Source organism: Tinamus guttatus, unplaced genomic scaffold (assembly GCF_059628265.1).
Source record: "Tinamus guttatus ecotype Peru unplaced genomic scaffold, ASM5962826v1 Tinamus_guttatus_pri_ptg000503l, whole genome shotgun sequence".
NCBI lineage: Eukaryota > Metazoa > Chordata > Aves > Tinamiformes > Tinamidae > Tinamus > Tinamus guttatus.
This window is the reverse complement of record NW_028289037.1, coordinates 5,212,918-5,229,530: the sequence shown is the minus strand read 5'-3', so window position 1 is coordinate 5,229,530 and position 16,613 is coordinate 5,212,918. Positions and strand designations below refer to the sequence as shown.

General features: G+C 39.0%; 1 protein-coding gene across 1 annotated transcript in view; it reads left to right on the top strand.

Moving 5' to 3' along the window:
* AGMO (alkylglycerol monooxygenase) overlaps positions 1–16,613 on the top strand; it is a 144,073-nt gene that overhangs the window by 13,334 nt on the left and 114,126 nt on the right. Inside the window, 1 exon segment of the mRNA XM_088533443.1 lies at positions 2,679–2,830. Within this exon segment, the coding sequence (XP_088389569.1) occupies positions 2,679–2,830 (152 nt within the window).

Genomic DNA, 16,613 nt, shown 5'->3' with positions numbered 1-16,613 from the left:
AAAACTCTGATTCAAAGCTTTAAGGTTGCTCTGTGAGATGGAGGAGACAGAACAAGCCCTTTTAGTGTTTGTGAAATGAGGCAGTTGCCTCTTCTTCCAGCTGAATTTCCTCCACCATTTTCCCTCCTTCATTATCTCATTGGGATGTGCTGTAAGCAGAGCTTCATGTCCACTTACAGACTTAATCTCTCAGAATTCCCTTTTCTTCTCTCTCTCTCTCTTATTTTTCCCCCAGTTACATAGTATGACTTAGCAGAGATAGTAGAGGAAGAAGAGGAGAATGGTGCATTATAACAGACATCGTCATCTTAAGATAAAGTACATATGAACTTTAGAAACCGTAAGAAAAAGACTCTATCTCAAAGTTGAAACAGTTGCATTAGTGCCTACTTTGCATTTATTAAGAAAATTTTCAGCAGAAATGCTCAAAATCCAAGGAAAGAAATGTATATAGTAAGTTTTTCCATATAATCTGTCTGTTCTAAGATTTATTGTTCATTTGCAGAGGTTTGGACTAGATGACAAGAATCTTGCATCTCCATTTCTGCTATATATGGTGACAAACTAACATTTAAATAGGGAAAAGTTTTCTTAAGTTCTCTTCAGTATTTTCAAGAAGTGAAAATTGAACTTGAGGGAGAAAAAAAAGGGGTGATAGAAACCTTTAAAACTCCAAGTGAACTTTCAGCTTCATTATTGAATGCAAGCTCTGGACTTTCCTATTTATCACACTGTAAATTAACAAAAAAAAAAAAAGAAAAAAGAAAAAGAAAAGAAAACCCTTAGCTCAGCAATTCCTCTTTCTTCAGCATTGCATGGTGATATGATGGATTACTCTAAATTAATTGCAATAATCAACTGGTGTTATATGGTGTAGAGTATTGATTCAAGCATGAAGGAAAGAATAAGCAAATTCTGTCATTTATGGAAAGTTATGTATATAAAAATATGTTTCAGGGTTAGCTCAAGCTTCACACCTTGGCCTCTGTCTATGAGGGAAAAAAAAAAAAAAAAAAAAAAAAACCAGAAGAAAGACTCAATGGTGAAATAATGAAAGCTGATCAAAAAAAGAGGAAAGGTACCAGTTCACATATCTTTGCATGCACTGCGCAAGCATTATATGTTAATAAAAGCAAAAGAATAAAGTAAGAAAACAGTACCCAATAATAACTGATACTGTATGTTGCAAGAGGTGTTTTAAATTTCCTGGTCATGGAAAAGATGTTAAAAAATGCCAATTTCTTTATGTTTGAATAATATCTGCTCCCTTCTGACCTGTTGTGAAAGTGATTGAGAATTTATACTAAACTTTACAGATGCCTCGTGAGGTGAATTGCAAAAATCTGGTTGGACACATATAATCTTCTTTAAAAATATTTATAGAACACAGCTCTTATGAAAATTAAACATGTTCCAGGTGTGTATGATCCAAATTCTGGGCAAGGCAAAGTTGCTTTTGAAGTGGCAGATACACCTGTCACTGCTGCTTGAGAGAAATTCTGATTCTACCAGCTGCGAAAAGCAAAGTGCACATTTCTTGCTGTGTTTTGGTAACTAGCAAAGGTAGGTATTAGTTGCAGGTAAGATGTGGCAGCTGGCTGTGCAGGGCACATCCTTCTCAGGATAAAGGCATGAACGTGATAAGTTTCTGCCTCGAGGCTAGTAGTGGGAGCTTGAGATTTTCAGCTGCCTTTGTTCCTTGTTAATAGGGAGACTAACAGCAGACACTCAAGATGTTTCCTTCTAGCCTTATTCAGAATATCATTATGGCACAGGTGCTAATGCAGGAAACACAATGTTCTGGAGGCATCTTGCGGCACAAAGAATTGAGCACAGAGAAGCTGCTTCTAGTCGCTGTGTAGGAGGGTGTGCAAGCTACAGCAGCTCAACTCCTGAGGTTTCCTTGCATTTCTGTGAAGTTTCCCCCAGAAGATCAAAGTACTGGTTTACTATGGCCATGCTACTCCCAGGGTTTGTGTAAAGCAATCTTGAATGACCAGTACATATAGGTACATAGGAGGCTTCCCAAATGTGTGAAACAAGGCTTTGGAGGAGAAGGAAGAGAATATGTCCTCTTCTCAGTTTTGCAGACTTAAGTGTTTGTGGGGCAGTGCTGTAAGCTAGATCACCAAAATTGTCCAGATTAAAAGCAATACAATTCAAAAAAGAAGAAAAGGCAGGGTTCAGGAAAAAGCACTGCTGAGTTGTGGCACTAATACAAATGAGGGCACCTTTCTGTATTCTCTCATTCCTCTATCTACCTGCATCCTATTTACAGTGGAAATAGCCAAGTTCTTTTAATACCACACATTAGCATTTCAATGCCAATAATTACTGCAGTCAGTTACTTTAAAATTGCAAATTAGCAAGGATAGGTTACTTCCAGACTTGTGAAAAAAGTGCCTGCACAGCACCAGAGTGCTTAAGAGTTTTGGAGTGCTCAATACCAAGACACAGAAGATGAATGGATGAAGGCTAATATGAAAAATCCTTACAGACCTTAAGCAGAAGTACTACTATATCAATGGCATTATTACTTGACAACAATTGCAGAACTTGCCTACTTTTTTATGAGTTATGAAACAGTATAAACCTGATAAAAGCTAAATGTGTAACAAAACATTTCTGTAACTAAAGTTGCCAAAATTATTGAGAAAGTTTTTGGTTCTCTGTTTCAGTGTTCTATTCCGAAGCATCGACTTAGTTAGCTATGTCTATGTATGGGATAACTACAGGCTCTTTGAACTGCCCTGGCATTCTCCGTGGACGTGGTATTTGACTTTCCTGGGGGTGGATTTTGCATACTACTGGTTTCATCGCATAAGCCATGGTAAGACTTAGAGTTTTTTTTGTTTTGTTTTGTTTTTTAACTTGTTAAAATGCAGAATATATGAATTACTAATGAATAGAGGTATTTATTTTTATTCATAAACATAATCAACTTTATGCATGCATAGCTACTTTGTTCTCAAGTCAGCTGCAAAGATTGACTCTCTCTTTTGACCATGGAGAACATCTTAATCATCCTACTATTTGCGTAGTAAGTATGATTTCATTAAAAGAGAGGCTGTTACTTTGAAAGTAGTGCCCCAGTGAAAGGTAAGCATCACAGATAAAAAGAGTGAGTGCATAAACATTGTATAGTTACTGTGTGTTTGAAGAGTCACTTTTAATATTATGAATCAAATGTTGCCCTAATGTGATTAAAGTCTTTGCTGTTGGCCATTCTTAGAGCTCCTAAAGTATGATTGCATGACTATGGCTAAATTAAATATATAATCAATGAAGATAATTATTTCTAAAGAAACATGTATGTATAAAATGGGAATAAAAGCAAGAGGGGCTAAATAATGACAGGACAGCTGGCTAACTTTGTCTCTTTTCTGTATATTCTAAAAAATCTTTTTAAACATTTTTTAAAAGTACATTTCTAACCCTACCTGCTCTTATGCATGAAAAAGTGCTGTTTGGAAAGCATTTAGCTTTTGTTTATGACAACAATGGAGGTCATAGAAACCATATCTCTTATTCCTATACATATATTTTTTAAGCATATAATAATGCGGATTCTGTCTAGTCACTCCTTCATGTACATTTTTCTGTAGTTTTCTGTAATATTTATTTGCTCTAGTCTGTTGAGTTCTACTTGAAAAATGTAAGAGCACTTTGGGGCTGGTCCGCTGGGATGGAACAAGGACCGTTTAAAGGTTCTTGCGTGGGACATCCCAAGGGTGGGCACTGTAGCGTCTAGTTGTGGCCGTTCAGATGCGGCGCTTCCTGAGGGAAGCAGCCTCGGCGCTGCGTGGCCGGGGGGAGCGTGGAACCCAGTGGGAAGGTGGTCGGGGCGAGTGGGAGTGGGAGCTGGCCCGGCGGATGGGAGCAGCGCGGGTGGGTGCGGGAGAACAATGCGGGGCGGGAACCCGGCATAACAATGGACGGGAGAGAGGGGGGGTGAGGAAGCAGCTGGAACAATGTGTGCAAGGTGGGGGGCGCAGCGTCCCCGGCAGGGACCCGGCGCCCGCGCTGGGGCTGCCTCGTGTGACGGCCCTCGAGGATGTGCCCGCGTTGGGAAATCAGGATGGTTCCCTGAGAGCCCCGCTGGGAAATCGCTAGCCTGGACGTGCCTTCACCGAGTTCAGCGGGAAAAGTCTCCCCGGGGCTCTGAGAGTGCTGCTGGGGTTGCACACTTTGAAATGAATTACGCTAGGATGTTTAATTTAAAATCTAAAAAACACCTCACTCTATCAAGAATTTTAGAAAACTGCATTGCAAAATGCTCTTCTTGTCTTCAGGTCAGTGTTGACAATTTTGTAAATAAAATTTCACTCTTTCTGAAGTTACAGAAACGTTGCTCACTCCTAGGTCTGTGCTACTCTGTGGGGAACTGATGCAACATTATAGTAAATGGCGATAGTTACAGCACTCTGTCCTCCAGTCAAGGAATGATGAAATCAGTATCTCAGCAACACGACTGCGAAATTCTACTGCTTCCAAAGCTCCTAACTGAAGTCTAATGCAGCAGATGATACTTTTAAAAAGTAAAGCACAAACTCCTGAAGAAAAACCACCTTCACTTTTTAATAAGTCAGACTCCTGTAGCACAGTCCCAATGTCTAGTCACAATTGGTCTGTAAAACTGGCAGGAGCTGGTAAAATTCAGGCTTGGTTCATAGAATAAAGATAAAAATTAATAGCACATGCGTATCCCAGGAAGCACGAGCTGTGTGGGCTTATGTGTGGGGATATAAATAATAGCAGCAGTTGTTTCAGATCGAAAAAGTAAAATTCAGATACATTTTACGGTTGTTTATTACTATTTGGCATAATTTTGTTACAGAGAATCATTATAGTATTGCTTTTCCTTACTCCAACCAATAATTGGATTACACAGACTCCTGACTGATTAATATTTTGTTGGCATCTATTTGTCCCTTGTTTAGGTTGTTCATTCCTGTCATTCGAATAAACAACCTGAACCGTTACAGCTTAAAATTCTTTGCTGTAGAAGAAACTCCAATGCACAATATAATTTTTTTTACCTCGTATGGGGAAGCTATTTTTTCCTCTCCGCTATACGTGTGTAATAGCTATTATCATAAACCCTAGTTATACAGCAACAAGAGGAAGTATTTTTAGGTGTGAGCTCATTTTTCAAAGGCTAGAGTTATTCTAGGTATGTGCTTGTGTTTTCCGTTGTTTGCAGTAGCCACTAAAAAGTTAGAAGACAAAATGTTACACGACTCATTCCAGCGTTCTTCTAGGCCCGAACCAGAACCCGTGGCAGTCAAGGGGAGGACTGCACTAAAGCTCTGCTTTTTCTCTTGGTATCTTAACAAATTTATAAATCACTGTAACTTTTCCCTTTGTTTCAGTAAAACCCCTCGTTATGGCTGCACTGAAGGGAGCGAGCTGTAAAATAGCAGGTTTTATATCCGTTTCTTGGGGAAAGGATATGTGTGTGTCGGAGGGATTTCTGACCAGCTATTTTAGGCTCGCGCCCACAGTTTGCTCCTCAGCCTCGCTCTCCAGGTGCAGCAGCCCGGAGGGGATGGCCGTCCCAGGGCAGCGGTGCGTCCCAGTGCCAGTTCCGCTGGGCCATCCTGACCTGCCGGAGGCTCCGCTCCTCTCGCTGCGCAGAGCCATGACAGCGGCGCTAAGGAATTCATGGGCTCTGTACACTGATTTCTTAACCAGCCCCACCTTTTAATCGGAAGGGAGAAGCTCAGGACTCACAGAAGGAGGTGGAAAGAGCCAAGGTGGAGGCGGGAAGCCAGTCCCAGGGTGCAGCCCCCTCCGTGGCTCCCCGATCCTGCTCTGACCTGGCCAGCCACAAAACCCCCAGGGGCAGTAGGTTTTAGTGGGGATTGCAGCCCTAAGAGCACTCAGGGGATCAGGGACTCTCCTCTGCTTTAACTGGGAGCTCTCCACACGAGCTGTCCCACGGCTTGGCAGCGCACAGGCTTAGCGAGACCGTCTCCTTTTTTTTTTTTTTTTTTTTTTTTTTTTTAACAGCAGCTTCCAACACCTCTTCTTTTGTTCTCCCTTAATGCCGGGGAATTTCCACGACTGGACTATCCCTCCCCTCGGACAACCTGGGTGGAAAGCCGCTTCCTTGCGCGCCTGGGGCCAAGCGCGGCTGCCGCCGCTGTGTCCTGCCAGACCCGCGCCGGTCCCTGCTCCGCAGCCGCTTCCAGCCCCAGCTGGGATACGTGACAGGGCCCCTGTCAGCACGGGCCGGAGCCAACACGAGCCGCTGCCTGGGGCTGTGCGCCGACTTCGCAAAGTAGACCCGCACTGATAAGTAAATCCCAGGCAGATTCCCCAGCTGCTGCATGAAATCTTAGCTTAATGGCGTGTCTTAATAATTCTGAGTGTATTTATGGCAGATGAGAAACAAGCCGTCCTTTGCTGCACCAGGCATGTCCTGCAGCTATCATCTCTGAGCTTCCTTCAGCTTCTCCCACCACACAGGGCTCAATGTATGTCCAGCATCAGCTTCTGACGGGGTTAGAAAACAAAGGAGAAATCCTGGAAAAACCTTTCATCTTTTTTCCCTCAAATGGTCATGCCACAGACCAGTGGCAAAATGTCTCAACTGATGATGTTGAAGAGGATTTCTTTCTATGAATTCCAAGAATTGCAAATTTTACTAACTTTTAAAAATTCTATACAGCAGGAGATGAAAATTTGGGATTTCTCTCAAGCTATGTCCTGCCTGTTTCTACCTGTAATTTAGATTGCTTCTGCCTCCTCTTCTAGCAATTATCACACGTTGCAGTTTAACAGAACAATTTCTTAAGCAGCAGAGCTGGCTTACAAAATTTCTGGCCATTTTTTCCACCTTGTGCTACCATTCACCACCCGTTCAGTTATGAGAAAAACCTTCCTGTGAGGTGTCTTTGGACATAAGACCCCTGGGATGATCCTATTATTTATTATTATTATTATTATTAGCAATTCACATCAGCCAGTGATCATGGGTTGAACTTAGATATGAAACTAAGTGTGCATGGAGTGGTGCGTGGTATATGGATGAACTGGGGCAGGTAATGTGTCATGGCACATGTGCTTAAGGTGACTGGAACGGCCAAGAGTGAAAAATAGTCCTATTCCTTCTTCAATATTAGTCCTAATAAGCTATCATTTTGGGTACTAGTGTAATGCCATGTCCATTATTTCATGAGAAGGTGGGTATGAGCTTGCAAGATTGTTAAAGAAAAAGACAACAGGGTCAAAAGTCTCTTCAGCATCTACATTTACCACTTGCGCTTTTGGAGGATGTACTGGAATCAAACAATCATTCTACCTACCTTCAGCTACCTTTGTCTACATTTTATTTTTTCTGAGTTTGGGCATTGGAAAGAAATTGTTTATTTTGTTTTGTTTTGTTTTGTTTTGTTTTGTTTTATTTTATTTTATTTTATTTTATTTTATTTTATTTTATTTTATTTTATTTTTGCAGCTAGTCCTTGCGTGTGGGAAAGTGTCACTGTTTCCATGACTAGCAGTTCAGTTCTGCATTGATTATCCACCATGAAACAGATTTAATTCTAACTCAGTGAAAGACAGAAAACTTTGGCAATTGTCAAGTGACTGAATGAAGTTCTGCTCTTTTTCTTTTCACAGCTTGTGTTGATTGCAAAGGGAATTCATACTCAATGATTAAGAAAAAATACTCTCCTTTTGTGAATATTAGAGAAAGCTTTTCTTTTGCCATTCTGTCAGTTGTTGTTTCTTCTTATTATTTGAACAGGCTTGGAAGTGCAGGATATTAAAATGCTGACTCTGCTTGCCTCACAAAAAATAGTAAAAGCAACAGCTAGTTGTCATATTTTCCAGTCTGTCTTCTTATGTATTCTGATCTAATACCTGCAGGCAACGAACTGAAAATAAATAGAGCTCATGTGATTATGATTTATCCTCTGTCTTTTGACTTCAACAGATATAAAAAAGCTACACTAAATCTAAATTTATACTAATTTTATAGAAGACCATGGTCAGTCTTAACAAATAAGAATGTTGTAATTACCATTCCTTCTGAGAATAGAAAGTGTATTTTGGTTAAAAAAAAAGTTCACCTGAAAACTACCTCGGCTGCAATGAAGCTTCCTGACACAGAGCAGTCTAGGATGTCATAAAAATATGGGAGCCTGCTTATATTGTTTTCATGGTGTTATTGTTAATAGTAGGTTCCAGTTGTTTGAAAAACTGTGACTTCTTGTACAGTGACAAGAGTAGAGCCCAGATTTGGGGGTGGTTGTTAAATTTATTGTGGCACCTGCAGATATCACAACACCCTTCCTGTTTTATTTTAGAAAGTGTGAGCTGGTAGGTGATCTTCTGGAAAATCTTTCTACTCTACAGAGCTTAGAAGACAGAAATGAGAGGAAACCGAGAAGTTTTGGCTTAGTTTTTATTCCTGCAGGTCCAGAAGAGGTTCGCAGTTGATTAGTAGATTTTTTTTTTAAATCTGTGATTGATATGCCAGAGTTTATGATGGTAATAACAAATCCACTGGTAGGCTGAACTGCATGACAAGATAGAGAGGCCACTGACTTTTACGTCTTTAGGATCACTCTAGGACATGGTCCAAAGTTGGAATATGATGTTGTGGAAGTCAGAACATGCCTCATTGGAACAGGTGAAGATTTAGCTCGATGATCTGCATTCAGGATCTAATACAAAGAGACATAAGCTGCTTACTGTTGGAAAACGGAAGAGTGTTCTCTCTACACTTACTATAATTCTTGTAGTCCTTCTGTAAATATTGGCAAATATCGTGTGTTTGCCACAGTAATGAAGGATACTGGGAGAGATGGATATCTATGGTTGCAATGAGTTAGGACTTTATATGGGTTTAAAAGCTTTCTTTCTTTCTTTCTTTCTTTCTTTCTTTCTTTCTTTCTTTCTTTCTTTCTTTCTTTCTTTCTTTCTTTCTTTCTTTCTTTCTTTCTTTCTTTCTTTCTTTCTTTCTTTCTTTCTTTCTTCCTTTCTTTCTTCCTTTCTTCCTTTCTTTCTTCCTTTCTTTCTTCCTTCCTTCCTTCCTTCCTCTTCCTTCCTTCCTTCCTTCCTTCCTTCCTTCCTTCCTTCCTTCCTTCCTTCCTTCCTTCCTTCCTTCCTCTTCCTTCCTTCCTTCCTTCCTTCCTTCCTTCCTGCCTTCCTTCCTTCCTGCCTTCCTTCCTTCCTGCCTTCCTTCCTTACTGCCTTCCTTCCTTTGACAGAGATAATGTATCTTTCATCTTAAGTATCATGATATATGTATTTGTTAAAGTGTTAGCTAACACAAAAATGACACCCTTTTTATAGCAAAATCAGGTGGTAATTCCATCTTCTCTTAGTATTGTTTATCTTTTCTCAAGCTCCCCCCATCAAGATATCTGGCAAGATCCCCAGTACAACATGAAGAAGAAACCATATTCTTCCATTTTCCTTGTTAGTATCTTTTTCTTATGGCTGGGAAGGGGGCCAGCACAAGGTTAACTCTCCTCTTCAGTGTCTCCCAAATCCTGCTTTGAGGGTTACATAATGCATTGGCCTTGTCAAGCCTCTCCACATAGATAATGCGTTAACTACAGTTACCTATGGGTATTTAAAGGGTAGAATCTCATCTTTCCTATCTGCAGTGTCTGGAGTTGTCCCCAGGGGCACAGAGAGGGAAAAAGCTCTGCATCTGCTTGCAGAAAAGCAAGGTGACACATGCTTTTGTGATAAAACATCAGCAAATGTAAAATAAATAGTCTTTAGTTTTTAAAACCACAGGGGAAATATATGTTCTTTTTCATTTAAACTTTTCTTTAAGGTGGTAAACCTAAACTTTCTGAAGCTTGAAATGAATTCAAAACATCATTTGTTAAATTGCTTCTTCTGACATCTCTGGGAAGTATATATAGTGTGTACATTACATGAGTGGTTGTAATGAGGACACTAACATGCAATGCACATGGCTGTTGTGACTATGTTCATGCTTCCAAGTAGTGAACTAGCCTCATGGAGGTGTCATGGAGCATGAACAACTCAAAAACAATATCTTACAGGTTGAAGTGGTAGAAGAAACTTCACAATAAACTAGCATGGGTAGACCATTCAAAAAGTCTGACTTCTTACTTTCATAACTGGCTAGAGTTCTAGTCTGTGCTTTTAAAATGTATTTTAAAAGGAAAAAATCCTCTTTTGTTCTTGGAATAGACACGTGAGTATGAGAGCATATAGCTGATTGTGCAGAGAAACAGTGCACTTGACGTTTTGTTTCCAAGCGTGTTGTTGAAAACCAATGAAATGGTGCATAACACTTGTATTTCTTAAGGTATTACAGAATATGGGTAAATTGTGAATTATCTATGTATTGAAATGAACCTTTTTTGTATTTAGTGAATGTGGGGAAGGAGTTGTCTTGGAATAGTTTGGAGATTTTATTTTTAGGGTGTGAAATGGTCGTAATGTAGCATTTGGCTTCTCAAATATTGTGTGGATGATTTATCAACAAACCATCTTTCAAATAGGTCACTTGCTTTGAGTTGGAAAGAGAGACTGTATGTTTGCATTTATAGCTCATTTTTCAAGTGAGTCCAGCTATATCTTTCTTCCTTCTTTCTTCTTTTTTTTTTTTTTTTTTTGTCTCTGTCTTTCAATACATATCTTATGTAAGAAATGCGTGTTTCCAAAGTAGGTAAAAACTCACCTGAGAGTTTATAGTCTTGTTTCCCTTGATCTAGGATCAATGTAAATGATTCTAGAAATATAAATACACCCAATAATATGTATTTCTCGAATAAAATGTACTCAGATCCCTTGATCCAGGCCTCATTTTAAATGTGATTCTTTCCTAAACCAGCTGCTGTGACTCTGGAGATGCTAGCTCTCCATTTCTGCTGTTGGTGATGGGGAGCCAGCTTTGAACAGTGCCTTACTGGAGGGCTTTGTCCCAACCTGGAGCGATGTTTCCCAGCGTGGAAAGGTTGACTTTTATGTCCCTTCCATGTTTTACCAATCTGCTGGACTCAGCAGATCAGCAGTAGGAGAGACTGAATGCAACAACAGGTTTTAATTTGTGATATGAGAATGTGATTGTAAGGAATTAGATTGGAAGTAAAAGCACACGTTATATAACTCATCAAACAGCAGCAGTGGTAACAATTTTTTGTCAGTAAGATTTAAAGTGGAAGCAGAGGCCTAGTGAAATAAAAGCATTGTTAAAACAGATGGCCCATTACAACGCTGGAGCTTTTTCTATTGCAAAAAAAAAAAAAGTTGCTTTTCTCCTGCTGTGCTAGCAAAAATTGCGTGGTCATTATTGCTCTGTTTGTCAGTCTGTATAGTCTTAGCATGGAGAAGAAGAAGCACAGAATAGTGTTTGCTAGCTCCCCTGCTCTTCAGCGTACGGGCAGCATGGAGACCTCTGCAATTCCAAGTGGCTCTTTTGAAATTTCCTTTGCAATGCATTTTGAACGGCACAGATGTTTGCTTTGGAGCACCCCAGTGCAGCGAGCGTGTGTTGCTCTTCCCAGTCCATGGATGGGAAAGGTAAGGTGGCTCTCAGGGCTCGGGCATCGTCCTGGAGACATGAGGACCTGCGGGCAGATGCTTAGACCCCATGCTCCGTGTGGGGACCTGGGCAGCTCTGGCCTGCTTGGGTTCATCTTTGTGTTCTTGAGCAAGACACCATCCAAAACCTCCATTCCTGGAGGATAGGACCAAAGACACATGCAAAGGCTGGATATTTCCTAGGTTAATAATGATGAGATTAATGAGAGTAAACCTCAGCTCTGCTGGAAATATCTCTTTCAATGAGATGTGATTTTCATGCAAAAGTTCTTGCAGTTGAAATAGAGTTTTCCAGTGTGTATCCACTGGGCATGCGTATTATATATGGGTATGTATAGAGAGAAGTTTTGTGATTATTTCCATGTGTACAGTTTGTCTTGTCTCATTTCAGAATTAGCTAAAAAAAAAAGAAAAAAGATTTTCCCAGTTGCTAATTACACTTTTAGATTTACAGACTGATGTGCATTCCTTACAAAAAAATAAGCTCATGGTTATCTGAAAATCTGAAAAGGGTAATTTCTTTTTTTTCTTTTTTAATATGAATAAGAAATCAAAAGTGAACATTTAAAACATACTAAAAGTGTATTCCACCCCAGCCTCCAAAGAGCAAGCTCCTTTCAGGGTATTACTCAGATTTCTAGAAGCTGGATGTCTGTAATAGTTTTCCTTGTTTACTAAAAATATAGCAAGGCAATTACCATTAAAAATACTTTATTATATATTTCACGATTGGCAATTAACATTTAAAATGTGTTTGGAGCAGACAAACCGTTATTGTCTCTGGACAATGTTCTTTATATGCATATTTCCTTCAGTGCATCTTTATTGCTGTAACTAAAGTATTTAAACTGCCAAAAATGCTTTCTGAGTACAGGAGTGGCAATCTTTCCTCATTGCTCTCTATCTAATTTGAAAGTATGCTGCTGGAAGATGTAACTGAATAAAAAGGAATAACCAGCTTTTCTTTCCTTTTTTTCTTTCTTTTTTTTTCTCTTTCCCTAAAATTATCATTAAATTATTTTCTGGGATCACTTTATGGCTCTCTTTCTCCTTTATGTCTATCCCAAAGGATATTTAAATAACCTGCAATAATTCTCAATTATATTTTCTCAAGAAGCAATAATTGTTGAAAGCTAAATAAATTCATCAATGTTAAATATTTTTAAAGTAGAATTACTTGTTTAATCTTAAAAGTCACAGTGTACTATAAAAAGAACATAACCGTCCTTTTGCAAGAAGATTTGACAGGGTTCTCATATAAAGCTATATGAAAGGCTGATACCTGAGGTAAAGATCACTCAGCTCTTACTATGTCATTCATGGTTAGTGCTTTTGCAAAGCACTGGTTTTGAACACTGCACGTTGTGCTCTGGGCTACTTATTTTGATGACTAAATGGGACCTTAGCTATCCTGAGAATCTGTTTCTGTTGCTGGCAACTAAAAATCATGAAAAAACAAATCATCTTGGTATGCATGTATGAGAAAAGATGAAGTTTTGTAGGGTCCTGGAGGGAGGCCGAGGTCTCACTTTTGTTATTCTAGCTTGCTTTTTACCTTTCCAGGAATGCTTAAGAAACTTCTTTCCTGATAAAACTCCATCATGTTCAGCACTGCTCACACAGAAATAGTCGTTTTGCAGAGTATGAGTGAAGGCAATGTTATTTAAAATATCATAGCAACCTGAGTCTGTAGAATAAGAGTGAGATTTTTTTGTCGTGCCTTTTAGCTTTAATAAAATAAGGAGAATTCGTTTCTTCTCCCTGAATGAATATCACAGATATCACTGCAGTTCTCCATTTTATAGTTGTAGGTTCAGTAACGGCAAACTACCATAAGTGCAAAAAGGGTTGCAGAGTCTCAGATTGAAATAAAACTATGGCATGTTACATGCTTTCACAAGGAATCGTTTCAGGAATCAATGACATCATGTTTTTCATCACTGTGAAACTGGCCTGTTAAACTGAGACAGAAAGAGGTTTGATTAGTTTTGATTTTACAGCACAGAAATCTAAGGAAAGTATATATTTTATGTGTGCATCACATATTTGACATGCTTTTATGTTTTATTTTCTTTTAAATTACAGTCACTTTTAAATCATACTCACTATTAACACACACAGATGCTGAGATCCTAAATATTTTGTAGTCATAAAAATAAAACACTATGTTCTTTCAATAATGTAACTGGTAGTTTATCAGTTTGTAACTCATAGAAATAAAAATAAAAGGATTTTTTCAGCCATAATTATCTTCTATTTTAATACGCTTTTGACTGAAAAATGCTTTATGGTTTAAAACAAAAACAAAAACAAAAAACAAGAAAAACCCCCACGACTGGAACTGCTTCTGAGTTGTTTGTTGACTAAGAGTGATGTCAAGCAGGAACAAGCAGAATTGTCAAAGGCACTTGTCAAGTCTTTCTCTCCATCTGAAGCTTTGCTCTTCTCCTGGTCCTAAAGCGAAAACTTTTAAATTATCAGTAGGTGTTGGGCTGATGCCGAAGCACACATATTAGTTAAGTTAAAATTGAAGTATTATGGACAAATGCACAATTAAGTATTACCTTGCTATGTCATTAACAGCTACCCATGTATCAATAGTACCTGCATCTGAGTTTCAAATACTTTGAAACATTGCTATGGGGCATGGCCTCTGTGCAAAGTACTGACAGCATATAGCTGTAATTGCTTTTTAGTATTTAGATATTATCATAATTTTAGGTTAAAATCTCAGAATCTCTTAAAAGCACTTCTACTCTCCAAGCAAAAATAAGTTGGAATGCATAAACATGATTCAGAAAAATATTTAACAGAAAGCGAGAGTAACTGCAAATGCACGAGTCTCAGTGCATAGTCTGAGTTTTTTATTTCTTGTCCAGAAGATTTTGGGGAGCAATTTTAACCTGATAATTTGGTGTTTTGACAAGCTTGAAGTGAGCAATAACTTTAAATTAATGATTAGTAAGAAAAATTAAACTCATAATTGAAAGCTGAATCGCGAAATGAGTGGCCAACATTTTCCTTTGCTAAATATTTGTATTTGATAATAACATTGGACTATCACATAGTTTTTTTTTCTTCCATGATTAAATTGCAAAGTCTTCTGCAAAGGAGATGAATCTCATCATGCTCCTGTGCAAGGAGGAGAACAAAGGCATAGGCAGATGAAGAGTCTTTCCTGCAGCAGTGGCAGAGCAAAGGAAAAAATTCAGACCACTGTTCTTGTTAAAAGACAGTGCTTCCATTTCTCTGTTTATTACATTTATACAAGTTTATCTTTTTATTAGTGAATGAATTTTTCTTGTTTTGTGACTATCCTAAATCTAAGGATAATTAGGATAATCTTAGGATAATAGCATGGATTTGCTATTTAATTTAATCACAAGATAAGCTGTATTCTTGCCTAGAATTTGGGGAGTTTCTTCTTGATTTTATTTTTTTTGTTGTTGTTTAGTTTTGTTTTGTTTTTGTAAAGTATATGGCACTTAAAGTAAAAAGACTGTCTTAGGACATCAGAGATTTTGCATGCATTGCAGATAGGGCCATATAATAAATACAATTGCATATGTATGTTCCTTGTGGCTACAGAAATACAAATTCACAGACTAAAAACTACAATCAAAGGAATCCAGACTGCTTATTTTTATACTTACTGATATCCCAGGGAAGAAGGTAAAAAGCAGTTTATAAAACCTGGACAAAAGAAGGATGTAACTTTTTTTTGTACTCCCTTGGGTTGAATCTCAGCTGAAATAACTGACAGTTTTTGGACTTACTGAAGGAAATGATGAGTGAAGATAAATATCCAGATGTTTTCTGGCCAGATGTATAAGGTTACATTTTTGGAAGGCATGAATGCCCTACCTGTGTCTTCTGAAAAGGAAGTTGTAAATAGTAAACATGTAAACTTTTAATCTCTACAATTCTGAAAAACAGGAGGTTTCAGAGTAAAACTTTTATCTTTTGCCTTCAATTTAGCATCTTAAGAACAGATGCAGGTTGTACTTGCAAATTTGTACAGCATGAGAGGTTTTTTTTTTTTTTTCCCTTTTTTTAATGGCCATTAGGTCTGTCAGGCTACCTTAACACCCTTTGTGCATTGTTTTTAATTTAGGGGAGATACAGCTGAGGGAGCTGTCTTAATTTTCCAGCAGTAGGAAATAGGTGTGTCAAGACTTTGAAAGTTTCCTATTTTCTGTTCCCATGTCTCTAGCCATTTATTTACAACAACAAAAATTTAAACCTTGACTTTTTCCCCTCTTTTCCCCGCCTACGCTGAGTCTCTCCCTTTCCCACCTAACATACAGATCTGCTTCTTTTCAAAAATGCTGCTGGAAGCGGCTCCTTGCTCCTGCAGCAGCACAGCTCATCTCAGCTTGTGCTCGCTCTCAAACTTGGGAAGAGGAAAGAAAAGTCTTGTTAAAGTCAAGTAAATAACTTAGCTGCTAGGCAGTAGGAAAAATATTGGATTTGATTGTGTATTATTCCCATATGAGTGAGATATATTTAAAAATTGAAAAGGAAACCAGCTCCCTTAAAACTTAAAGGGACAGATTTTCAAAAATTGGCAGTCAATTTTCGCCTATAATTGCACTTAATGTGGAAGGGATTTTCCGCTGCTGATTAGGGATAAGAGGGTCTTGCCACCAGGCTCGCGCGGGGCGGAGGAGGTCCCTTGGCTGCTGCTCCTGGCCACATCTTCCCCGGCCTCGTGGGGCCAACGGCTCCCATGGCCTGCGGGGCCCAGGGAGACGGGCCGGGCCTGGGGCCTGCCAAGCACGGAGGTGATGAACTCATTTCTATGAACTCCCTGCTCCTCCAGGAGCTCCAAAACAAGCATGTTGAAAGCGGATATTTCTTCTTTCTTTCTTTCTCTCTCTCTCTCTCTCTTTTTTTTTTTTTTTTTAACTTTCAAACACACTGTGGGTTGAGCCTTGTCCTGGACAGGCAGTTCTGCAGCACGTTCCAGCACTGCAACCTCCCTTAGCTGGCATGGCCTTCAATCCTAGCTGGAAACAGCCTTCAGCAGCCTTTTTCGGTTGTTTGTTCTTGTGTTCGTTTGTTCATTTTCA